A 27,646-nucleotide genomic window follows, 5' to 3' on the forward strand; every position below is an offset into this window, starting at 1 on the left:
TGTCCTAGACACAGATATTATTTTAAATTTCGTACTATTTCTCTGGCCAATACCGTATACAATCTTAAGAGATTAAGATTTAAGAGCTGGATTCGTTTAATCTGTATTCATATGTGAAATTTTAAGTCGAAACTTTATTTTTTCAAGATCGAACGCTCTATAGCCAATTTTTCGTTCATATTGTTGGTAATAGATCACTCTTTTATACGTCAAGAAAAAAGCTGACAAACAAAGGTCTTTGAATAAGTACAAGATAGGATTTAAATAATACTTAGTTAAGTGAGTATTTGAAACTTCTTATTTATAAATAAATATGTACGGTTTGTCATAAATAAGTTGATTTTGAATGTTGTCAACCAGAATTCTGAGAAGAGCTCAATTTTTTATAACTTTGAATGTCAGAAACCGCATTTTGATATCGAAAGTGTAACTTTTATATTTATTATCGTTTCTTCTTTTTGGGCAGACAGTAAATTCTTCTCCAGCACTTTTTTGAATAATTTAAGATATTTTTATTTCAAAAAAATATGTTGACTTTTACCACTTGTCAAAAAAATTATCATACTTTTTGGAAATCAGCAAAATGTCAATTTTTGTAGATTCTTCAGATACAGTATAGTATATCTAAATGCAGTTTGGGACACTCTGTTTATATCGGGGTATTTAAATTTTGAAAATTGTTTCCAAATCTGTCGATGTCAAATACCGAAACAGTCGTGGTATAATTTATAACTGATTCTATACAATTATCTCGTATTTGTTTAGGTGTGATATCCCTCCAAAATAAAAGGGGCCTCGTAACATTTTTGGGACCGCCGGACTGAAGCACGCCCAGCAAATTTTTCCGTATATGAAGATGGTGACGAATTTCTACATTAAAAACAACCACAACAGTCGAGCAACACGGTCTGTTTTTGCGAAAACACGGACGACACATGTTACAATCGGTTGCAAAATGTGACATTCAAAACCCCCCAATCGAAGATAGTGGCTTTCGGGCCGCCAAGTTGGTACGAGTGACGTTTTCTTACGTCAACCAATGAGACGACGGAAGAAATTAGGAGCATTTACCTTCAACTGCAAATTGTTCCCTTATGTGACATGGCGTCTGATAGGAAAGTCAGTTCTTGAACGGGTACAGTCGTTAATATTGTTTTTATGACATCATTTGATGAAGCGGCTTATTCGAAAAGCCACAAACATTTTCTAGAGACTTGCATTGATGGTAATGCATGCAAGGAAAACGCAGCGGATGAACGATGGGTAGGCATTTCGGTCTTATTGACACAACCTCACGATTATCAAATATTATTTGTATATTGATCAAATCGTGGCCTGTTTTTACGTCCGTTTTACTAATGGAGTTTGTTTTTTATGTGCAGGTACTTCGAGAAGCACCAAGCCCATCCCTATCAGGTAAACAAATTTTATTCTTAGGAGGGAAACTGCGAGTACACAAATATGACTAGATCCGTTACGTTGCGTACGAAATCGATATCGTTGAGTGCTATTTCGTACGATTTGTTCTTTAATCTGCTAGTCTATCGTAATTTACGGTTTTTGTTTTAACTCCCAGGCTTTTCAATGACTTGATAACTTTTCGATTTAAATGCATTTTTTTGCGTGGTCTTCTACGAATATCAGCCTTTGGCAATTTCAATCGACGGAATACGTCAAAAATTTGACGTAAAACGTTAATTTGTCCAAATTAACTGTAAAAATATTTAATACTTGTCAAAACATAATAATAAACATGGCTACCTTTTGCAGGAGTAACCTAACCTACATTGACAATTCTGAATAATTGATCAAATTGCGATCTCCTCCATCTCAAATTTGTATAGTTTTTCTCTAAAACCAGCCCCTGCCCATAACATGACCCAAAAATTACCCCAGATTCAATCAATACACCCAGACTTTGATATGACCTGACCATCCTTATCTCTGCCCTTTCAGAGCTCGAAGTATAGTTCATCAAAGAGTTATGGATCCAGTAGTGATAGGTATGATAGGATTAGGGACTCCCCAAATGGAAACTACCGTTCAGATAGTCCAGACTCCCAGTCGCCTCGGGACAGAGAAAGATCTTACCAATCTAAGAGCTCCTATCTACAGAAAATGCGTGAAAAGGAGAGAGAAAATAGAGACTACAAAATGTCACGAGACAAGTATTCAGGTACAGTATGGATTATCCAATTGAAAGACTGTTTTCCAACTTGTTATGTTACAGAATGTGTCAGGTCACCAAAGGATAAACGCAGTAGAGATTCTGAACATAGAATCAACAATGACCGAAGTGATGACAAGGGCATCTTGCATCCAATAAAAGTATCACAGAACTTGTCTTCAAGAGACAGAAAACCCATGCACAACAATTGTGTTGATAAGGTAAGATTTTTTAAACTAATACTTGAAGTTATTAAGATACTTTGCAAATTGAAAATGTGAATTAAGTTACCTTTCTCATATGTTGTTAATTAAGGTTAAATTCATATTTCATTTATATATAATTTTCATAGGTCTACTAATGAATGTTTATAAACATTAATTTTTTATGTTTTAAGTAATTAAATTATCCATTTGTTTATTTATTTATTGAGTATAATGTTTTGTATTTTATTTAATATTCAAGTTTTTTGTATACTTATTTCTTTAGTTCTATTTTTTTATTTAATATTTGTTACTGTTTATTCCTAGATATTATTGTGTTGTCATCACAGTCTCTCCTCTTTAGGAATCAGTTTAATGCACTGTTTTAATTGTAAATAGTAAGAAACTGCATTGCTTTTAAATAAAATCATGAAGACTTAACTAAAAATAAACTAGTTTGTAGCTGTTACCATAATAATGGTTATATAATAATAAAAATAATGGGCCTAAGTTAAATTCTAATAAAGCTTCAATGTATACAATTACTCAGAGAGACGACAGGGAGAGGGTGAGCAGAGTAGGTGATTGGTCGGAACATGTTAGCTCACACGGCAAGAAGTATTATTACAACTGTAAGACAGAAGTGTCCCAGTGGGAGAAGCCCAGAGAATGGATCGAACGAGAGCGAGACAGATTCAGGAGCAGGGACAGGGACCGGGACCGTGATTCGGACCGGTACAGCGGATCCAGCCGCTCGGGTATGCGTAAGTATAAGCTTATTTTAATTTATTTATTGCCATTAATATGTGATAAATTTATTTTCTTAAAAATAGTTAAGTCATTAAATAGTAGAAGATCGGATGGTGTGCTTGCAGGACATGAGAAACATTCCAACTCGAGGGGATCTAATAGCAGCAGTAGCAAGGAAGGTGGCGCCCGAGAGAGCGCCACCGCCAGCAGGCACTGGAGCAGCAGTAGCAGTCGTGATGATAGCGACGTACCCCCAACCAAGGACGGTGTTAGCAGAGGCGGCGGAAGCAGTAGTTCCCGCAAGCATCTACCCGACGAGAACAATGCCCAATCCACCCAGGATATGGACATATCGCCTGGCGACAGCACGCCAACTTCTGAGGTACGAAATTGCCCTTCGTCTATTGCATATAAGAATTCGGAGTATAAAAATTAATAATTATTTCGTAAAAACAACAAATAGAACGGAATAGTTACATGTGGATATTTGTTATAGGTTTCATATGGCAACAACGCGAGCCAATCGGCCAGCGAACAGCAGCCGGTCACTGTAGGTCCGGTGTTGCTGGCAAATGCGCTGCCACGCCTCATATCCCACCCGCTGCCGTCTAAAAACGAGGCGTCGCCCCAAACGACGCCCCAGCTGGCGCCGGTGACCACGTGCAACGCACCGGGTCCACCACCGCCCGGTGCGCTCCCGCGTCTCATGTCGCAACCCGGCCAGGATGCGACTGCCCAGTCGGCGGGCGCGGGTTCCGGAGCCTCCTCTGGCTCCATAGACGACAAGAACTTGCTACACGGCCTATCTAGGCCTGGGGACAACAGTGCAGTGCATACTTGTCTCAGTGTGGACACTAATCATACGGGAATTGTGGTGGAAGGACCGCCAACTCCGACACATTCAGAGACTCCAGACTGTGCAAAAGGTGAGTGTGGGTTATTGGTTGGTTGGATGGTTGGTTGGTTGGTTAGTGGGTTGATTGTTTAATGTTGCCTCTGAAGGTGCATGATGCTTACTCCAAAGATGTAAGTAAATAGTTAATAGGATTATTATTTGAGCCATGATAGATTACATAAATCTGCATCTATTACAATATTATTGAATAAGTTTATATATATTTTTTACAGATTTTTTAAGTACAGACAAGATACATTTAATTATACTTTAATATATTTTATTATTTATTATTTGGTATATTTTTCATGATATTCTCTTAAGAACAGGTGAAAAAAGTTAGTTAATTTTGATTGACCAGGGAGTTCTTTTGAGTATATTTATAGACTTGTATACTTACCATATGCAAAATGTTTTGTGAATTTGCAACTACTTCTTTTAAAGATGTTTCTTGCCTTTCTTCCTTGAAAGAATCCTTCATCATGTTACTTGTTGGTGTTATTAGTATTTGTCAATTTGACTAGATACAGATTCAGGTATGAGGGCCTTGATAATATTTTTATATGTAAGAAATTCAGAAGTATCAGTGTGACCGCCTTCTAGACATCTTTCTGATAATTTTCCAACCTTCAAATTCTGTTGGAAGTTGCATGTCTTCATCTTCCTGCAATTCAGAATATTGATTAAACTATTTTAAAACCATTAAAAATAGACTTATATTAACGTTAAGGGTATTTCATCAACACAATCCACAATTAATGCGATGTTATTAATTAATATTTTTGTTTTCCCGGAGTTCTTTAAAAGATTTATTCAATATTTTTTGGTGACAGCACTTCCCGATTTTTGTGGCATCAGAAACTTTGATGTCGCATCTGGGGGCAAATCAAATTTGAGTTTTAATAACATTAACAAAATTAAAGATTCTTTTCAAAATTCTACTTGTCGAATTCAGTGTTAAAATTAATATTCGGCTGAATTTCAATTATTAATTAATCTTTTTGTGTATTTTTCATGGAATTAATCTTTACTGGGTGTTAAAACTTATCAAGAGAGCGCATTGAGTGTACTTTTTACCTCTGAATATGTATGATACTCGCTACAAGGATTTGATCCTCTTCTATTACAACAATCAACGACTGTTTTACACAGACCAATTTATTGTACAATTTTGAGACCTTCAATTTGTTGTTGCATGTATAATAATTAAATGGCCAATTGTCATTTTTAAACTTTGTTACTACCAACTTATAAACAAAATTTGTTTACTAATATACTGATTAGAACTACTAAAATAAACAAACTAACCCATGTTATCACCTATACTATTAGTACGTTTAATATACAAATTGTAACCAATGAAATTATATCATAAATTAATTATAAAACAGGAAAATATTAAATTGTACAAAAACTTGCATATATTACAACAGTATTTACCAAAGTTTGAATGACTTTCTTTATGCCTTTATGACTTTAAGTACAGACAATTAACTTAATACACTAATTAAGTTATTTTACTTGGAATTAATATTTATTTATATATTAAATTATTAAAATATTACAATAGTTTTCTTACAGTACGGACAAGAAATTTGTAATTATACTTCAATACCTTTAAATAATTAAATTACCAAAAATGTAAATAAATAGCATTAGGAATGTTATTTAATTCTTCATTAGAATATTAAATTGTATATCAATCTAGAAGTACTCACAAATTTAAAACACTTTTAATTATATTTTAATACTAATTTAATTCTTTTTGTATGTTTTAATGAAATTAATGTTTGTTATCTATATGATACTATAAATTTAATACAAAAATAGCAGTGGGTTGACTGGTGTTACCTCTAAAATTGTTTGATGCTCACTCCAAAGATCTAAATGAATAGCATTAGAAATGTTATTTTTGGTCCACCATTAATGAATATCAAATTTGCAAGTATTACAATACTTCTCACCAAATTTGGGTGATTTTTTTACTATTAAGAACAAAAAGGATACTATTGATAGTTTTCAAAAATTTAATTAATTTATTTTTGTATATTTTACATGAATTAAGAATGTTTGTTCAGTGGTACTCTAAACTTATACAATGTGGCCTATTAAAAAGAGGGATACCTTCATAAAATTTGTATTTTTTGTCAAACTGTTTACTAACTTTTTTCCAATTTTGTAAGCATGTAAATTTGTACTTGTAAACAATATGTTACCTTTTTTAGCCCAGAATCAAAACCTTCGGAGTAATTTTTTAACTACAAAAATTGAAGAAATCATACTAGCATTTTTTTATAATAAATGTAACCATACTAATGAATTAAATTATTCCCTGAAATGGGCATATATACAAATAAAATTTTATAAAAAAAATATTTATATTTATTCTATGGAAAAATTAAAAATCAAATCCTTTTTATGAATATATATTTTAATCAATTTGTCTATTAAATAAACCGTCAACAATAACACAAATTATCTTATTTTTCCAGAGTATTGGAATATTATATTAATAATACTATACTTGTACATAAATACTAATACTCTTTTTTTACCCAAATTTTATTTACTTCCACCAATCAACCGTTCAATTCGATTCATTTCATTCAATTGTTCTGTGATACAAACTTACGAAAATTTGACTTATGTTTATTAGTCTAAATATGTTAATAATAATAATTAATATAGTATTATTAGTATAATTTTCAATATTGTTGAAAAATAACATAATTTATGCTATTTTTGGCAGATTATTCCGTAGAATACGTAATTAAAAAAATAAATTCATAAGAATATAGATTTTCTTTAAATGTGAACGTTTGTCTCCCTGTTTTTATTATGCTTTTTTTGTCATAATCTGGTTTATAGTCGTACTGTCCATTGCCAGAGTCACATTTTAGCAAAGAAGATTTTCTCAAAAGTGTTCCCTTTTGTTATTTGCCTTGAATTTTGCATGGATATGAATTCAACCGATATTTGTGTAATATTCTTATGAGTATAAACTTTGTAATAATGATGCAAAAGCTGCACGCAATATAAATCAAGTGTGTAGTGTTAGTTTGAAAAATTTAGGTCTGGTGATTTTTTCCTGCAAAATAAACCGCGTGGAAGACCCGAAACGTGAAAAAAATGGATAAGTGGATACCGCACGAACTAACCGAGCGAAATAAGCTGGATCGCTTGAACGTATGCTCATCATTGATAACCCATTTAATCGAGAATATGAATAAATATGAAATTTTGCAGCACCCATCATATTTATCGGTTCTTTTGCCAACCGACTATCATTTATCATTTAGAACGGTTTTTACGGGCTAAACAATACGAAAATGAAGACAGTCTGAAAAATGCCATATCAGAGTTCATTGATTCTAAAGATTAGAATTTCTTCAAGACAGGCTTCTATGCATTAAAATCTCTTTGGAAAAAGTGTATTGAAGTAAATGGAGCATAATTTTGATTAAATAAACAGCTTTTAGAAAAATATGAATATATTAATCACTTAAGAATCTGAGATTACATTGACACCAACCTAATAATTTTTCCACAGAATTATGAATATGCATAATTTTTTATGGAATTTGATATATACCCATTTTGAAAAAAGTTTGTTAAAATCGGTCAAAAAATAAACATTTTATGAGGCTGCCCCGCTTTCAAATGAGGCATCACAATGTATGTAATAAGAATTAGGAATGATAATTGATCTGTCATTCTATATAAATCAACAGGTATTATAATAATTTGCGACTGTTAAGTAAATATAAGATATTTTGAATTTTAATTTAACACATTTATTAATTAAATTTTATATATTTTATATGCATTAATATTTATTTATAAGGTTCTATAAATTTAATACGAGAATAGTAGTGGGTTGATAGTTTCATGCTACATCTGAAAATGCATGACGCTCATCCCAAAGATGTAAGTAAATATTATTAGGAATGTTATTTATATCTAACCCATTATTAAAGTAATAAAATGTGCCTAACCTTTCATTTGTTAATATTATATTAAACAAATTTGAATATTTTTTTTGACTACTAAATACAGGCAAAATATACTTAAAACTTTAACACATTTATTAATTAATTTCTTTTTGTATCTTTTACATACAATTAATGTTTAACGGTTTATTGTTTGATGGTATCTCCAAACATGTAAGTATAAAATATAAAATAATAAAAGTTGCATCTATCACTGCACTCCTTAACAAATTTAGAAAATTCCATATACTATTATTAACTACAAGCCAGTTGTTTTAATTATACTTATAGCATCTATTAATTAAATTATTTTGGTTCATTTACATGATCTTACTGAATTGTGTCGTGTTATTTGTTGCAGTAGTAGCCGTACCTGTAAGCAGTCCGGCGGGGACGGCGCCTGCGGGCGTTGTGGTCGCGTCTGCCTCCTCCCTGCCCGCCTCCACGTTATCCGGCGTGATGGCGGGCGCGTTGCAGGCGCTGCGACCGCAGGGCCCCACCATCACGCCGACACTGGCCAACCATTACCGCGACGACCTGGTGAACCACGTACGCGGCTGGCCGGCCGAAGTGATCGAGAAGCAGGCGCAAAAGTTGGCCGAGGAGGCGCACATCATGGGCAGCATCCAGTGTTCTAAGGTGTCGGCCGACCTCAAGACCGCCCGGTCTATTGTGCGTCTTACCGAGATCCAGGCCACCTTACAGGAACAGAGGTCAGTATCCTCTTCTTTTTGTTGATCTTCTAGTCTTTCACGGAAGTAATTTGTTTATAATCGGGTGATATATCATCGTTTATTGTCGTTGGTTAATGTCATGCAGATACCTCAAAGAGAATAAGTCACGTGGTTTCCCTTCATCTCATTCACCCTGTTTCTTTCTAGGTTAGAGATGCTGCAGTTTTCGCGTATTGTGATTGAAATAAACTGGATGCTATTTTGTATAGAAAACCACGTTAAGTGTCCAGATTTGAACTATTTAAAAGAAGGTTTGCAGTATTTCGAAAATCTAAATAAATATCCCCAGAGGTATATTTAACACATACTCGAACACATACACAATTATACACGAATGTAATGAATTCGAAATTAGTAAAATTTCCCAACTGAACTTTTAAACACAAAAACTACAACTGATACATCACCGCAGTTATGTAAACTCAGTCACTCATAAATGTTTCTTTTTCAGAATATTATTTTTACGCCAGCAAATAAAACAACTGGAAGAATTGAAGTCACAAAATTCATTCATGTCCGACGACTCTTAGTGGTTGCGTATATCACAAGATTTTGTGTTGACGGCTAAAAAAAGTTTCAATCACGTTCGTTTTCGCGTTTAATTTAAATTAATTAATTTATGTATTATTATTATTTTTTTGAGCCCGTGTATATTTATATTTTCCGTTTCTTCTCCCAATCTACTTTTTCTCCTTCTACAGTCTATTCGAGGAGCGACGTTTTCGCTGCCTTATTGGCTACGCCTCGTAAATTTAATATTTTTTACAAAACGGCATTGTATTTTCGCTGTGCTCAAGTCGTATATTGCCAACCCTCCCCCCTAGCCGTTTTTTTATTTTATCGCCAATTTCGACGACGGTGTTTAGGGCGCGAAATTATGATGGAAAGGCCATTCATAGAATTACTAAAGACTACTATCTCTCTTAGGTAGAATTATGTGACTTTGTATTATAATGGTTTTATGTTTTAGATTTAGATAAATTAATATAACATAAAATAGACATAGTTTTTTTCTATTGACTGTGTATATTTTCATTTGTTCTTTTATTTGTATTTATCAAAAGCGACTCTTTCGTTTCTCGTAGCTACCGATTAATTAATTGATGTCATTTTCGGTTGTGTACCGTAGTGTTTTTTCCAAGTTTGCCCTCCGGTAGATTCATTTTTAAGGCGCACAGTAGTTTTGTACATACTTTGGTAATTTTCTGCACTATCGGGCCTCTAAAATTTCATACATGGTTGTTTATATTTTAAAGGCCCGATATGGTTTAATATTTTCAATGGGGGCATCTAAATAAGATCTCATTTGTAACTAAAATTCAAATTTAGGAAATGTCCTGACTCATTAAAAGTGTCTTTAACGGAGGTCTTGAACAATTATTTTGAATTGTACGAAACGGAGGAAATCTAATTTATCTATCTAATCATTGTAATTGTTAAGATTATGTGTAAATTAAAAAGTTAATTTTATCACCCCGTATAATTGTAATTATTTTAAAATGTGAAATATATTTTTTTTCTATATATATTTTTGTATTATTTTTTATTGTGGGGCCGCTCTTTACTGTGGATTTTTAATTTATTGAATGGCACCATTGTATGACCGCTATTTTTGTACAATTATGCTATTAGTCAAGTCTACAAGATTGAAATAATCACTTCTCGTATTTACATTGAGAAAATGTGTGTATCATCAGTAGTTGGAGAAAATACGTAGTGAATTTCCATCAAATGAAAATATACACGCATTTTTCTGACCAAGTCAGTCAAGTCTGTGTGATGTGAGTTTGTTGATCCCCAAATTTGCACCGAATGCTAATTTAATCACCTGCAATGAATCGGACCCAATATTGTATTTGAAAAAATCATTGTCTCAGCTTTGATTTTTGTTCTTTCATCAAACCAATACGGATCAACAAATTACGTATCATGCACAAGTGCAAAAATATTTTTCCAAATAACTAGGAAGCTACAAAATATCTTGTGATATAATAAACACTGTTACTGTTCTGTTGCGTATTAGTGTAACTATTTTTTAATTGAATTGAATTGATGTTGATTGAAAATGGTTCGCATCGTAGGTGCAAGCATTTCCAATTAATGATCGCTGAATTTTATATGATTGCTTTATTTACATTTTTGTAATTTATTATTTAGTTAATGAAAAAAAAGTACAAGTCTCATAAATTGAATAAAATTCTTGATCAGTCAGTTTCTTTTAGCAGATAGAAGCCGGATGTAATAAAAACGCAAAAACGATTCCAGACATTTTTCAAAAAAATTTTCGTCAGTCCTCTAGTAATTAAGAAACGGGTGGGCATTTTAGTTTTAGACTGTCATTTTAGATGAATCGGGAGTCTGTTGTTTATTAATTAAAAACCTACAATTATGGATCGTTTCTGCTGATGCTTGTAGTAAATTAATTATACCCCTGGACCAAGTCTTGCAATTTATAAGATTGTAAACGGATCACTAAAAGAAATTTTCTGGTTTTTAAATTGATTTACAAAAAAAATATTAATTGTATTTTTCACCGATTTCAAGCCTCTTTAGCACAGATTAATTATGGCTGAGGATACTTTGTATAGTTGTCTACATGTATTTGAGTGTATGTCTGTTATATATAATCTTATAAAATGAAATGTTCCATACAAGTAACATTAAAACTTTTTAATCTACTTTGTATTTTATTTACCCCTTTTTATATTAGGTACTGGAAAAATATTTTTATATTTTTGTTTCATGATCTATTTGAATAAACGATAACAAATGGATAACACATTAACTAAAGATAGCAGTATTGTCACATACAACGAAAAATGGATTGATTACGACAATTATCGGCGGTCTGGACAATGGGCTAGAGCTGATAAACCTGCTGTAGCAACCCTGATTTTAGCATGGCAAAATGTTGACAAAAAATTTTGATGATAACGGTAATAAGTTTGTTGTAAATTATTTTAAAGTTAAACCTTAGAAGAGTAAATAACTTTCTCCAATATATTATCAACTAGACAAATTGAAGAGGTACAAATTAAATAAAATAACAAAATGTCTTAACTAATTACTTTTATTAACCAAAACAAGTTTAACAGTACTTGGCATAAAAATCAAAACAGATTTCTCAACTGAATGGAATTAATATAAATATACAACATTAACGCCAATTCATCAGGTATAAACAAACAAATTTTGTCCAAGAGAGATTTAATTATTTAGTAGGCCAAGTTTGCGACTGTAGTAAATAAAACAATATAAATAAAAAAATAAAAAGGCACAAAAATGCTGAAAATTCCATTACCTATTTTAAAACAAATTTGTAGAAAAATTACTGCTAAAATATTTAATTAAATGAAACGAAATTTTCAGCAAGTATATCCATTAGATGAGATTATGTACAAGGAAGCAGTCTAACTCCTTTTTAGTTATAAAAAATAATAAGTTTGGCTTACAAATTGATTTAATTAATATTACACAAATAAAATGACCGACAATACCACATATAAAACATAGTTACAAAACATGTGACATTGTTTTTCACTTCAATCACAACACAATAATATTTACATGTATTCACACATAATCATATTCTCTTTTCTAATGTTATAAATAGCAGTGTCAAAGAAAAACGGTAATCAACAAGTCCAAAACAATTTCCATAACGTAATTAAACCAGAGAATAGGACTATAATGATAATGAGTTTCAAGGAACTAAGGAGTGAGCCTACTTTGCAATATTTGGTGGCCACAGACAAAACATTACAACTGCTTCCCTTAGAAAATTTAGTTATTGCACTGCAATAATGAAATGTTCTTTTTCTTTTGACTAATAACAGGAATATTTCAATCGTCTATAAATGCGTTGGGTTTAATTACTGAGTAACGTGAATTGAGAAATTTTTTTTTATTATTTGACTATGCGAGATTATCAAAATTATCACTTACGCATAATATTTATTATAGGAAATAAGTTTGAACTGTAGTGTTTTGAGCAATTATATTTTTGTCTGTGGATAGTATTAATAACCATATAAGTGTATTAATATTAATATAATGTATGGGGCCTGACCCATAAGAATATCACAGTAAAAGCAGCCGACGAGGCAGTCATCATATAAATATTATATGTATTTTTTCATTATCATTGGCTTGAAAATTTCATATTACAACATTTTCTAATAAATTTCCACCATATGCACGCAGTGCTCTATGAAAATTCCTCACCATCAGACACATTCATCTGAATCAAGTTCCTACATTCTATGGATCAGACCTGCGAACATGCCTACATTATTGTATACAATGTAGGTAGATAATAGTAAGACGACGGGATACGACATGTCTCAGGTCGTAGTGCGTCGAGGCACGTCTGTGAACATTCCTATGACTCAATCGGCCGACATTCAGATATGGTGTATATTATTTATATACATATATAAATTCTAAAATATTAACAACAGTTTATATTACATTGAGTTTCGAAAAGTCGAATGTCTGGCAAGTCCAAATCTTCACAGATGGCCCGCGCCCCAAAATGTATATTAATGCCTATCTAACATCTATAGGTCTGAAAAAAATCCCTTGTTTTTTTATGTCACTTTTAATATCGGTACAACTTCCTTAAAAACATTACCTCTATCATATCCATACAATAATTGAGAGTAAATTATAAAGTTTAGCGCACTCACACACAACTTGTTACAAACAAACAGTTTCGTATCGGCACGCCGCGCCTCCTACACACTCCCCATTCACTCTCTATGTACAAGTCCAATTAAACTATCGCTGTGCGCGTCTTAGAGCCTTCTTTATCTTTCTGGGTCCGTTCTGTGGAGGCACCCTGTAAATACAACATGTGTAAGTTCAGGAAACGACAATGTTGATCCACTCTTTAACATTTAAATATTATTTGCATACTTACCTTGTATTATTCAAGAATATATAGGAAGAGACACGACATTCTGTCTAGGTAATATCTTGAAAATTATTAGTAAAATGAAAATAGAGAATAAACTGTATATATTATTTGAACGTTTTTCATCATCTTTTTATCCATTATATTTATTTATTTCCAATTGGCTTTCACAAAAATTAATTGGAACTAACAAAATTAGATGTCAATTCTTTTCTTATATGCAATGCAAATGATCCTTTAAGGATTGTATTATGACCCATCTGGACAATGGATTGAAGTTGTACTGTGTTGATTGTAGTACTTGAAAAGAATCTTAATCAAAGAAAGATTTTGATGACTGCATGGTGAATTACACTTGGATTTTTACACATCATCTGCTTAAAAAGATACCAAACAATTTATATAAATATTTACTGCCAGCAAATTTATGAATAATTGACACAAAAATGAAATTCTTTAGTCAATGGACAAGGCGTTTTGCTTATATTTGGAAACGAAATGACCACATGTCGCAGATTCAAAGAAATTTGTATAATTAAATCCATCCTCATAGAATCAAAATATTTCGCTTTGTGACTTTTTGTGAGATTATTTTATTGAATAAATTATTTTAAATGATATTTTGCTACTTCCTACTCTATTGTCCTAGGTTATTAATTATTAACATCCTAGAAATTTGCAAGGTTTACAAGAAAATTAATTATTAATTTATTAATAAATATATCTAAAACTTTTTCAAATATATCCATATAAAATGATTTTAGCGCTTATAGCACAAAAGATAAATAAACACAAAACAATATACTCGTCATAAAAAAAAATTAAAGAAACAACCAATATATTTGACATATTTGTTTGTGTTTCTAGTTATCAGGTAAGATATTAAAGATATATTTTACAATAAATATTAATTATACAGAAAAAACTTCCTAATTTCATTTTATTAAACCTTTTAGGCATATTGCTTAAACAGAACGTTGTAGGTCATCCTGTATATTAAATTAGTTTTATAACAAAATAAACCTGGATAAAAATTGTTCTGAAATAATAAAAACCCGATGTCCAAGTCAAACTTTTTTGTCTAAAAATAATCTTACCTTATGGTAAGAAGTACGATCCATAACAAATCTAAAAAAAGAAAAACAACCAAAATACTTACGAGAATATATTGACGGGGGGTTGCTGTTCCTCTGCCTTGAAACTAAAGGTGTTCGGTGTGGCGGCAGCTCCCGAGAAATTGAAAGACCCTTGTGCGGGAACGGCCTACAAAGCAGAAAACAAAAGCCGTCAACCTCAACCGTCAACTCGCCAAAATAAACCAAAACTTACCGGCGCCGCATTGAAGTTGAATCCACCGAAAACCGGAGCTGCGGCAGGGGCAGCCGGTGGCGCGTTGTTGGCAGCTCCGAAACTGAAACCCGCCTTCTGGTTATTGTTGTTGGCGTTAGAGCCAAAGTTGAACGTCGTGCCGTTCTTGACCGCCGTGGATGCGCCAAAGACAGGCGCCGCGGTCGCGTCGTTTTTCGCAGCAGCGCCAAAGCTGAAAGTGCCCGGTGCCGGAGTGGCGGGCTGACCAAAATTGAAACCGCCCGAAGCGGGTGTCGGGGGTTGGGCAGCAGCCGGGGCCGGCGCTGACTGGCCGAATGAAAACAGAGGAGCTGTTTTCGAGCTGTCCGAATTGTTGTCGCCCGTTGTCGCGCCGCTACCTCCGAAGGCGAACGGTTTCGAGTTAGACGCGAATGTTTTCGAATTGGCCGCAAACGATGGGGTGGCGCCAAAGTTGGAAGTGCTTGAACTAAGACAAACATAAAGTAAACGTAACAGGGTTGATTAAAACAGTAAATACCTGTTAAAAGATGTAGATGACGGTGTGCCGAATCCGTTTGTCTTTGGTGAAGCACCGAATAACGAGCTGGTGTTTGAGGCCGGTTGTGCAGAGGCGCCGGACCCGAATTGGAATAATGCAGGTTTAGGCGCCGCCTCTGGTTGACTAGCTGATGCGGGAGTCGTTGAAGGTTCTGTGGCAGGTTTAGAGGCACCAAAATTGAAGCCTCCCGTCGTCGATGTAGCTGGTGCAGTCGATGACAAATTACCGAAAGTCGCTGGTTTAGGACTGTCGGCTGATTTCGCGCCAAACAAACTGCTTCCGCTCTTATTTAAATCGCCATTAACGGCAGCCGGCTTAAAATCGAAGGTGGACTTTGCTTCAGTTGTCGGAACATCCGACTTCTTAGGGGTGCCAAAGGAGAAAGCTGGCGTGGTACTTGTCGGCTCCGGCTTCTTCGCGGGAGGCTCCGATGGTTCAGCAGCTTTTTCAGCCGTAGGTGCAACAACTGATGGCTTTTCACTTGTTTTTGCAGGTTCTTCAATAATTTTGTTGCTTGCAGGGGCCGGTACACCGAAACTGAAGGCTGCAGGCGACGTCGTTGCTGCTTTGGCTGCTTCGCCGAATACCGAGGAGGCCAAGCTGGGACCAGAAGATGAAGTGTCTGGTTTGGCGGCGGGAGGTATGCCGAAACTAAATTGTTGGCTGACGCTCTTATCGATGCCAAAATTAAATGAACTGATGGGTTTACTCTGTGCGGCAGCTGGAACTGGCGCGCTTGATACAGATTTCGGATTAGGAGTTTCGCAGCACTGACATTTGGTCAATGATGAATTGTTTTTCACCATGCACACCTCACATTCCCATTCAGTATCCTTCTTCTTGAATTTGTCACCAAATTGGTTTGGAATAGCTGGTGCAGCACCAGGCTTACTGGCCTCGCAGGCCGCACACTTGTTCAAGCTGCTTTTGTTTTGGATTAGACAAGAGCTGCATTCCCAGGTGCCCATTGGTTTATTGAACATGCCCGATAAACCAAAGGTTGAAGTGGTAGGGGGCGGAACTTTAGCTCCTGGTTTTGGTGTCTCACATGCTATGCATTTTGTCGCGTCTTTCTTGTTCCTAATCAAACAGGAGTCGCATTCCCACGTGTCACTGGTGGGTTTAAATTTATCGGCCAGACTCGTGTTGGAAGTGGAGGTAGGGGCGGGTCTTGGAGTCGTGCAGGCGACGCACGCCTTATCCGTCTCGTTGTTTTTAACCAAACATGCATCACATTCCCATTTGTTTGTCGTATTAAACATGCTGCCAAAACCAGTGGAAGCGGTCTTAGCTTTGGCTCCTTCCTTTGGTGTTTCACATGCAACACACTTTTCTTTGTCAGGTTGGTTTCTGATTAAACAAGCTGAACACTCCCAAGACCCTTCTGGCTTCTTGAATTTGTTCAAAAGAGATTCACTTTGGGTGACTGTGCTTGAATTTAGTTTGGGTGATTGGTCCTTGCGTCCCAAGACATCCATGACACTACCAGTTTTCAACTGTTGAGCTGGTTTAATGTTGAAGTCTCCATTGTTTGTAGACTTGACCTGAGGTACGAATGGTTTATTATCTGGCATCTTAAAGTTAAATTGAGGACTGACTGCATCCAGTTTGCTCTTTTTTGAAATTGGTTCAGTGAACTTGTAATTGTTAATGCCGACAAGGGCCTTAATATTTTCCGCGATGACATGCGGTTTGGAGAACTTAAATTCTACGTATTGCTCTTTAGGAGATTTACTTTCAGTCTCTGGTGCGCTAAAGATCAACTTGGAGGCAGTTTTCTGCGCTCCAAAGTTGGCTACAGACGGTTTTGCTGTTGTCTCTTTTTCCAAAGTTTTAGGACTTGATTTTGCAGGAACTTGAGGCGATGGAGGCGCCATTTTAAAATCAATTTTCGGTAATGTCGTAATTGGTAATGGAACAGAAACTAGTGGGATTTCTTCCACTGTCTCTTCTGTCTGTGGGGCCTTTTGTCTTACATTTGTAATCTTGTTCTTCATTTTCCCTGTGTGCTGTTGTTTCTCACTATCCTTAGTGCTAATCTTGTAACTTTCCACATTTAATGCTGATTTGGACGAAGCAGCCAATTGCCTGACTGTTTCAGTACTTTCTTGCAACCTCTCCTTGCCCTGTTTCATTTTCAATAAATCAGACACTGTTGGCACCTGCAACTCCCTAGCAGAAGCCTTAGAATCTCGCACCATGTAGGGATTCGCACCCGTGTACTTCGTCAGAATGCCCCCTTCAGACCGCAGCCTTTTGTTCATCATCGGGATCTTTTTAGCATCGTTTACCGGCGAACTGTACTGCTCCAGCGTGTTCAGTATCCGCTGTGCTGTCTTACCCAATGCCACGTGACTTTCGTTAACCTTGTTTACGGGTTTTATTTGCACCGTGTTCTTGGCCAGGAGCCGACTGGGCTCGTTGGCGGTGCGTGCCAAACGTCGTCCGTACGCCGAGGCTCCGCCGTACGTTGTCCTTCCGTTGTAGAATGGTGAGTTTAAGATGCGCTTGGTTGAGAGCGTTTTGTCCACAAAATGGGGCGACGCGAACGCTGACGCGTTGAACGACGGCCGCCTCGAACTCACCGACGTGTTCATCCCTGGACTGAGGCTACTGTCGGCGAACAACGATCTACTCATGTTGTTCATGTCTGAAAATTCATTTAGGTTCATTCAATTCAGCAATGGAGAGTATCTCTCAATTTTCATAAATAACTTGGATAACAAAACACCATACTAGTCATAAAAATATTAGTCACTTGATGACAATCACTATTCATACATATATGTGAAATATAAATTGTAAAACTGTACTCACTTTTATTGTATATATTTCTGGATTTGCTAGGGCTGCTTTCTAGTGGCGAAGTTTGTTTTGAACTCTCCCTGCTCTCAAAGACCTGTTCTTTGCTGCTGATACGTGCCACTGATGAATAACCACTTGTAGATTCCTCACTGTCAGAGTCTTTGTGGCCATTAAGCAACTGACTGGCGCTAAAGGAGTGTCTTGTACTTGTCGCAGTCGAAATTGTGGAGCTTGTCAGTAATTTTCTGGATTTGATACCGGATGGGCCAGCCACTGGTTCAGAGAAATTTGTGAAAGTGCCCCTTGAGACTGAGGTACTGCCCAGTGGGGTGCTTGAACTGTTTCCGCTGAAGTGATTGGTAAACGTGACACTTTCATTTGCGGATGGTAGTTTGGCCCGCTTTAGGGGCGGTTGCATTTGGTACAATTCTTCATCATGCTCCTCATCGCGCCTTCTCGACGGTTTCTCGTCATTTTTTCTGAACCACTTCGATAACGGAGTGTTGTTGATAATACCAGACACGTGCGACTTAAATTTACCCACGAACGACTAGAAAGAAATAATCGGTGTTGTGAAAATTTGTTTGCAACATTAAACGTCAAGGTTATATAAATTTAGGTTATTTCACCTGAGGATAAATACTTTTTACTACCACCAACCAAACAAATACATAAGAAAAAGAGGCGACAATTATACGAATAAATGATTTTACTACGGCGAGTAGGGCTATTTATAGAGATGAGAACGCGCGAACACTGAAGACAACGCACATAATCCTACCTTTTCCGTATCCGACTTATTTAACGACGAAGGGCTGTGGCTATCACTATCATTACTGTCCCTATCCATGATTGCACTGAAATTAATATTAACACCGCGATAACTTGTTTAGAAATTCACACATTTCTGTGACAACTTTCACCACACGAGGATTAAATATGGCGAACCAAAAGAGGTTTGTTCACTGTTCTTCTCCAAGATGGTGGTCTGTTCGTTTAAAATTGGGCGGGAACGCGAAAAAAAAATTTAAACTGCGTCGCGGATAACGTTGTATTTGCTAAAATGTAAGTCGATATGGTGCAAACCACCATTATGATTTTATTTCGGTGATAAGGAACTACTTAAATTAATTTTGCAATTGAATGTAACATTATGCAACCCATTAAACACCTCAAGAAGCTTTGTGGATTGCATACTTTTGTGCAAAGAATAAATAAGCACTGTTGGTTTTAAATAACAACTAGATTACGTTTAAAAGCAGTTCTTGATAAAGTGCAAGAATATGATAACATTAAGGAAGTTAAAATAATAGTTTGTGAACTGGTTTCAGAGAAAATAATTTTTATTTTGATAAATCACGAAGTAATAAATTTCGATTTTAGAATAACAAAAAAGATGTTTTTGGCTTTTTATGCACACATAAATTAATTAATAATTTATGATTTTAACAGTTAATTCCGTTAAAAAAAATTAATGATTCTAATGTCGAATAAAATGTTTTAAAACGGCGTTTCTCTGAATAATGTGCACAGTTGAATGAAGGCAATTTCAGGACAATTTTCCAAGCCGTTTAGATTTGCACGTTTTGCATGTGCCATGTGACTGCCCATGTAAAAACTCGGTCACCGGGAGAAGATGTCCAAATAATCGGCGAGACACTAACTTCTTTTAGCTCCACTGCCATCCACTGGAACGATTAGCATAAATAATTTCTTTTGATATGTGTGAGCGGTTAAGAAATTATTTCACTAGTTTACACGCACAAAAAACAAAACCACATTAATAAAATGTTTAATGATTTCCAGATCAGGCAAGAATGTATTTCCATCTCTTTATAAATAAAAAACTTTTAATCTGGTTTATTAATGGTTTCGTAGAAGTCAGAAGACTAACAATATAAAGTAACTAAAAAGGGCTTTTAATTTTATATACTATTACTGCTTAGTTTTTGAAAATTGATGCACTAGTTTAGAAAAGAATCAACAATATGTTTGATGAAGAATTCATAAATTGTGTTTGTGTTTTTCGGACGAGTATATTTTCTTGTTAAATTGTTTAATGAATCTCTACAATTATCATGGATTGATTACAATTCCAAGATTTTCCACGAAACAGACACAACAGACTCAAAAATTGCATGTACAGGCTGGTATTTATAGAAATTAAATAGTATGTCCTTTTTTCCTATAAAAAATATAACAAAATTTTGATATACTACAATATGTCATCAATTCAGCTCCGACTTTTCAGCAAGGAGCACTTGTGTTCGTTTCCTAATTAATGATAAGTAGACCATGGCCATCTCTGTATATTTGATTTTCTAAATGAGTGGCAATTTTGAAAAACTAAGTTATCATTTAACTCCCATTTTCATTTGAACAAATGGAATGATTTGCAGCCTTTTATACTAGTTACTAACGTAATAAAAATTGAAACCTAATCTCACGAAAAAAAAAAATGGTTTTGAATTAAATGAGCGTAAGGTGTGAATATGAAACATTTTTAATAATTTCCTTGAGCCATCGGACCGTTGAATATTCATAAAAACCGACTGAGAGATGGTGAATCTTAAGGATCTTGCGTTATTTTTTCGCCATCGCAGACACAGCTATTATAAACATCCGGGAAGTGTTAATACGATTATTCAATATGCACGTGGAAAATATTGTGACACATGTGTTGTGAACAAAAGAAAACTTAGGTCCAATGTTCGACCTTTTTTGTGACGTTTAAAAAACAATTGGAAAGCGGGGATTTACTTACTGCACATGTCCAATAATAATAATGTGCGGATGAGTCGACGTCCCAATAATCTTGGATTAATTTTACATCTCTTCCAAAATACATAACAGAAATTGGTACCAACAAATACAATTCTAAAATATCAGCTTATATTTTGCTAACGCAGCACTGCGGTGATTTTGACATGGTTTTTGTATAAATATATAATGACATTTTTACATCAATTATAACTTTAGGTATGTCAATGCCAAATTCAAGTTCAATCCATAAAACACTGACAAGCAATTGTTACCGATACGTCCAGACTCATATTTTCATTTAACAATAAACAATGGAGAATAAAACATATACAATAATGACGTTTTCTGAATCAAAGTTCATATTTTCATAAAGAGCAAAAACTCTCAGTTCAGTAATGAAACTGTTAAACGCATTGCATATTTATGGATGTTCGAAGTACAATGACAGAATTAATTAATTAAAATCGGACAATTCTAAAGAAAATAAAGGAGAATGTGAATTATAAAAAAGCTATAGACAGATTAATGAATTAAGTTGATATTTGTTGCGAGCAGAAGAAAGTGCAGTTCACGTTATGTGAGTTTTAAAAGCCACTTTATTAAGTTCCGTGCATGTTACAATGTTATTAACCGTAATTACATAATTCATTCGCCAGTACTAATTGCGAATGCTCAGTACAAAGACTTTTATTATTATTTATTTACAAAAATCTACATAAAAGAAAACAGCTACGCATCTACGGTTCTTTGATAGTTCACTTCGGATATGTCCCATGTTTCTTAACAGTTACTGTTCAATTACGAGGCGAATTATTTGAAACAGTGAGGCAATAAAATTTGTGTTAATATCTTGATGTACTTGGATTTAATTATATATGTTTAATAACTGGACGCTCGCAGATTTTTATCATTAAAACTGTTTATTACCAATTAAATAAATATTTTGATTGTTTCATTCACAATAGTGTTGCGTTAATTAGTACTGCCGTTTTAAAATGTTGCAAAATAGAATTTCAATGTTCTTATTTAAAAATAAATACAAATAATGAACTGAAATTTTAATTCAATTCTATGCTATTATAATTAATTAAGTTTTTATTTAAAATTTGCTTATTTTGTTGACAACGTAAATCAATTTTTTTTTAATTCTTTTTGACATTTATTTATTTATAAAAAATACCATAAATAATTTTGAAACTGTGGCCCATTTGAAAGCGGGACATCTTCATAAAATTTGTATTTTTTCCCGATTTTAACAAACTTTAAAAAATGGTAATATATGAAAATAATTTAAGAATATATAAATAATAAGCAGTAAATTTTTTATAGCTTATCTAGCTACAAAAATTTATTTTTTAATTAAGTACTCTATGGAATAAACTGTAAAAATAGCACAAATTATCTTATTTTTCAATAATATTGGAATATATACATTCATGTTTTATTATTACAAATTTTATGGGGATGACCCGCTTTCAAATTGGCCACATTGTATGTGCTAACTTATTGCTTAACTTTAAAATAACATTTATTTAACAAAATGTTGTGGTGCCATAACCAAATTCCTAATGGAAACAGTTGAAATGTTTTGTCTCTAGCCACCAAATATAGTAAAGTTGGCTCATTCCTTCGTTCATAGAAAATCATTATCATTAGAGTTCTATTCTCTGGCTTAATTAAATTATGGAAATTGTTTTGTGCTAGTTGATTACTGATTATTTTTAACATATTAGAATACATATTTGAAAAAAGAAAATGATTATGTTAGATCATCTCATGGATATACTTGCTTAAAATTTCGTTTCATTTAATTAAATATTTTAGCAGTAATTTTTCTACAAATTTATTTTATTATTTATATTGTTTTATTTACTATAATCGCAAACTTAGCCTACAAAATAATTAAATCTCTCATGGAAAAATTTGTTTACTTACATTTGATGAATTGGCTTGTGTTGTTGTGTATTTATATTAATTCCATTCACTTGAGAAATCTGTTTTGATTTTTATGCCAAGTATTGTTAAACTTAATTAATAAAAGGAATTAGTTGAGACATCTTGTAATTTTGTTTAAAATTTTATCTCTTCAATTTGTCTAATTAAGTTAATATTATATTAGTGAAAGCAATTTATTTTTTTAATGTTTAACATAAAAATAACTTTCAACATTATTTTGGTAATGTTCTTCGAGCAAATTAATACAAAAAAATGGATTCTTAAAACTGAAGGACAGATCAACCTCATTTTTGGCTTCCTCGTTAGGACTAATCCTTTTATTACGTAACAATCAATGATAAAAATAAATAGTAGCCATATGAAAAAAAATCTGTACCTTATGGTGGATGAGGAAGAACCATATAACATTTTAAAGCTTTCTTTGGGATCCTACGACATCTGGTCATGCACAATCAAATAGCAAATTGAAGAAGCAAAACGCTTTATCTAAAGCTTCTTAAGAAGTTCATCTTTGAGTAATTTTTTTATGAACACGGCCAATTTTCAGGATGTAATCTGTTACATTAATCGTTTGGTCTCTTGGAAGGTAGTCAGTTCCACGTGTACATATACATAGTAATCAAAATCTTTTTTGTGTTTAGATTTTTTAAGTACTGCTACACCTGGTTTGTCAGCTTCAACTCATTATCCAGATCGGCGAAAATTGTCATAAACAACATATTTCATCACATGTAATAACAAAGAGAGAATTGGCGATTGTCAAACGATTAAACAAAATTAATCGATGATATGTTATGTGGAATCTAATTTAACTAAATCATGAACCAAAAATGAAAATTTTTCTGTAAGCTAATATTGTACTTAGATTCATTGTACTACTGAAACTTTTCATTTAATTTTGTTAACTTAAGATTAAGAGAAAACATCACATGTGGACCAAATTTAAACACGTTTGCATTGTAATAGAGAAAGAAAGTAATTTATATCAAAAAGTTGCTTTTACTTACTCCACATTTAAATGTTTTTAAACACGTAATTAAATACTTTTGTTCGCATTTAAAAGTCACTGCTATCATTAACTCTCAGTTTTATGTTGCATATGAAAGTTGCCGAAAATGTTTTATAAAGCATGGCCCAAAAATTGTTATTGTCAAATCTTAAATTAGCAAATGATGCAATTCAAGTAATAAAAGCATTATTTAAATATAAATTAATATTTAACCTAGCAACTGGTGCTAATGAAATCGGATTGTTTCGTCATTCTTGCGCTATCAAATGGTACATACCGTAGAATATGTAACGAATCAACAGCGATTATTACAAGGATTCCTGCATCCTTTATTTGTATATTTCCTTATTGCTAAACGGCATTGTAAAAAGAATTGAATTAAACGACCGTCGTGAATGTTCATACTGTCACCTAAGTTTCAAGAGGAAATACCAGATTTAAGCGAGGCGATATTATGAAACCATGTTTCTACAGGTTTATTCAGTGTTAATTGTTTTGAACGAAGTCAGCAATCGTAAAACAACTATTAAAATTAGTTACGAATAGGAAAAAGCATCATAAAAAGACAATGCAAATTTATTGGGCAAATGAATAGGAATCATTTCAAGTGTATATTTTTTAGTTGCATAAAAGAAAGTTGGGCACATTTGCGTGCAATCAACGATGCGGTTTTGCCATATTTTATATATAAAAATAAAATATAGAATCTTCCGCGTGTTTTGTAATGCCATGCGATTTTTTTTAACAGATACAGCACCGACTGCTGCATTTGAAGAGATCTTAGAAAGTGTCATGGACCAACCGTGAATTTTGCAATTGAAAGCAAACGATCCAAATAATTTTACAATGGACACACCGAGAGTGTTTTAATAGTTCAAGACGGCGGAAACGCCGACAGGGAATTGTTGGGATTCATTCAATCTAAAATTGCGTGGAATTAATTTTCGTTTTGTGCGATTCACAACTTTCGTTCATGTTGGTTTCCTGCACTGAAATTCTGTTTCTATTGGCCCCTTTCTCCGCATTATTTATGTAATCAGATGGGTTCAATCAGGTTCACTATTTTTTTTTTACATCAATTTCTGACGATTTTCATGCGTTTTCACCGACTTTTGTTTTACGTAATTTACGTGGAGTCGTATGGAAATCGGTGTTAACAATGGGATGTGTGCTCATCACTTTAGAATTCGTATTGTTACCGGCTTTGCCAGTAAAAAAAAGATGATCATTACGATTATGATCGGTTAGGAGAAGGTGTAATAAACTGAAAATTACTATTTATGGATTCCACCATTGTTGTGCGGATAATATTTATTTTCCCACGTCCACAGAGAAGGCACTTTCTCAGTTTATCTCTCACCTAGACATTCCGAGATTGATGTCGTTTTTGTCGATGCTATGTATAATTGCGAAATGTTAATTTAACATTTTTTCGTATTTATGGGAAGAACATTTAGATCTTATTGTTTTGCTTCAATTACCGGTTTGATGCTACGAAGTGACTTTCTAAAGATGTCTCAACGAGAAAATTAGCTGTTTATACCATCAACAGCTTGAACTCATTAATTTTTAAATACTAAAAATGTTTTATGAATAGGTAATAAAAACCCATATATGGCATAAAATTTGTTTTGTATATCATCTGACAAAGACCTAATATATCGTTTTAAGAGACCCATTATTATTATAAATTCATGTTTTCTGATTAACTATGCTTAAAAGACTTAAAATGAAGAATCTGAGAATATTAAATGGTATCCGCATTAGAAGACATAAAACAGTTTAATTCTTAGTTTCAAGAAAAACATTTTGAATGTTGAAACAAATTTTGCACATTTCATCATTTTTTAAGATAAATAACAGAATAGCAAACGAAGGGGTATAAAATCAGTTCTAATGTCAGCTTTACAATAAAATTTTTAATTAATATATTTTACTTTCTAAATAACAAACAAGCTGTTTTTAAAAACATAAAAAATGTGGTTCATTATATTACATTTAGTTAAGATATAATATTGCAATTTAGAAATATCAGCCCTATATTTGTGATTAGAGATATAGTGTTACCCCCACAACTAACAATTTACTTTTGACACAATTTTAATGAATAGTAGTTCAAAAAATATAAAAAATCTATTTATGTTATGTTTATTATTTATTAATTATATAATCTGAGTTTAATTTTTAATAAATTGAATTTAATAAAACAAAACTATCTATACACACTTTTTTACGTGATAAACTGCTTTTGCTATCAACAAAAATATATATCTCCTATAAATTTCGAGATAATATATAAAACATCTTTTTATTTTAAATGAAACCAATAATTGAAATTACCTTTAAAATATTGAGAAAAAATCTATTTTAATAATTTAATAATAAACAAATTGTTCATAATATTTTAAAGGCGAATTCAATTATCTATAGTTTCAGTATGAAATAAAAAAGTACACATTATTTCGAAATTTTAATGTTTTATATTTTTGAAGTTAGTGATAACTTGTTCTAAAAAAGCTTATACCGTTTTACGACCTCACTGAATAGTTAAAAAAATAAAGTTTCGTTGATAATAAATTGAAAGTTTCATAATGAGTCACTTAAAAATTAATATAAATAGGTTTTCTTCAGAATACTGATTATTTATTAATGTTTGATTATTATCTAATAAGAGAAAAAATCAGTATAAATAAAAAGAAAGTGACGTCATTGTCAAAAATATAAACAACTTTCATTTCCATAAAGGCAGCAATTTTTCATGAATCACCATGAATGAAATCCGTACGTGTGCACATATTTCCGATTTCCGGCATACCCGAGATTTACATAATATTCTAGATAATAAAACCGTGTCATTGATGTATTGTAATTAATAATTTAATTAATACGAAAGAACCGGTATTTAGGTTTGCATATAGGTAAGTAAGCGTAGAGAAAATGATCGGGCCGCCGCGAGCCAACAATCAACCGCGGGCGCGATCGCTTATTTAATTGTTAATAACAATGATCCGATGTTTATGAAATAAAAGTAGTCCAGGATGCGTTCGCGTCGCACATACAAATCGAAAAATATGAACGAATAACACGAATTCGAGGTTAGCGGTAAAATATCATAATTATTGATTCCGATGTCTCCGTATGGGCAGCTCGGTACAGTTCGCGGTGGAATGCGGCACCGGCGTAACAGTTTCTGGCACTCTTTTTTCCTACCGGACACATGTGTACGAAACAATTTCATTATATTTAAATCCCGATTTTTGTTTTGTGTTGTTGAATCACAGATGACAGCATGATCATTGCCAAGGCGCATGTGCATTAGCACAAGATATACAGTGTGGCCCATTTGGGGGAGGATTTTGTCATACAAAAAATAATTAAATTTACTTTGCTAAGTTAATAAGAGTGAAAAGTACAGTGGCGACCAAATAAATGGCATAAAATATAAAATTAAACATTTAGTTTGATATTTCCTGGAAGGATTTAATTCAAATTTTGTTTAGTCAGTATATAAAATATAATTTTTGTTACTTTAAATGCGCATATTATTCTGAGTTGGTTGGTAAAAGTAATATCACATTCAAATATATGGCACT

At 33.4% G+C, this 27,646-nt stretch overlaps 2 protein-coding genes across 8 annotated transcripts; one reads left to right on the forward strand and one right to left on the reverse strand.

The window, feature by feature from the left end:
* Nucleotides 1–1,050: 1,050 nt before the first annotated feature.
* LOC109600890 (WW domain-containing adapter protein with coiled-coil homolog) lies at nucleotides 1,051–11,416 on the forward strand. 6 transcript variants are annotated; one of them, XM_049962733.1, is made up of 10 exons: nucleotides 1,051–1,263; nucleotides 1,383–1,416; nucleotides 1,957–2,176; nucleotides 2,231–2,388; nucleotides 2,921–3,134; nucleotides 3,204–3,502; nucleotides 3,617–4,046; nucleotides 8,366–8,717; nucleotides 8,886–9,029; nucleotides 9,190–11,416. In XM_049962733.1, the coding sequence occupies exons 1-10, from the start codon at nucleotides 1,223–1,225 to the stop codon at nucleotides 9,266–9,268; spliced, it is 1,971 nt and encodes a 656-aa protein (XP_049818690.1). In that variant the 5' UTR covers nucleotides 1,051–1,222; the 3' UTR covers nucleotides 9,269–11,416. The 6 variants fall into 6 exon arrangements, with proteins under 6 accessions (XP_049818690.1, XP_049818688.1, XP_049818691.1 ...); XM_049962731.1 differs by having other exon boundaries at nucleotides 1,957–2,388; nucleotides 3,246–3,502; XM_049962734.1 differs by having other exon boundaries at nucleotides 1,957–2,388; nucleotides 3,246–3,502; nucleotides 8,886–8,989.
* Nucleotides 11,417–11,790: 374 nt separating this feature from the next.
* On the reverse strand, nucleotides 11,791–21,242 carry LOC109600887 (nuclear pore complex protein Nup153-like). 2 transcript variants are annotated; one of them, XM_049962504.1, is made up of 6 exons: nucleotides 21,090–21,242; nucleotides 18,338–18,875; nucleotides 15,500–18,170; nucleotides 14,983–15,448; nucleotides 14,813–14,916; nucleotides 11,791–13,578 (listed from the first exon to the last, which is right to left on the reverse strand). In XM_049962504.1, exons 1-6 carry the CDS (start codon nucleotides 21,171–21,173, stop codon nucleotides 13,518–13,520), a joined length of 3,924 nt encoding a protein of 1,307 aa, XP_049818461.1. In that variant the 5' UTR covers nucleotides 21,174–21,242; the 3' UTR covers nucleotides 11,791–13,517. The 2 variants fall into 2 exon arrangements, with proteins under 2 accessions (XP_049818461.1, XP_019872624.2); XM_020017065.2 differs by lacking the exon at nucleotides 21,090–21,242 and adding an exon at nucleotides 19,107–19,320.
* Between the last annotated feature and the right edge of the window lie 6,404 nt (nucleotides 21,243–27,646).

Source organism: Aethina tumida, chromosome 2 (assembly GCF_024364675.1).
Source record: "Aethina tumida isolate Nest 87 chromosome 2, icAetTumi1.1, whole genome shotgun sequence".
Lineage (NCBI taxonomy): Eukaryota > Metazoa > Arthropoda > Insecta > Coleoptera > Nitidulidae > Aethina > Aethina tumida.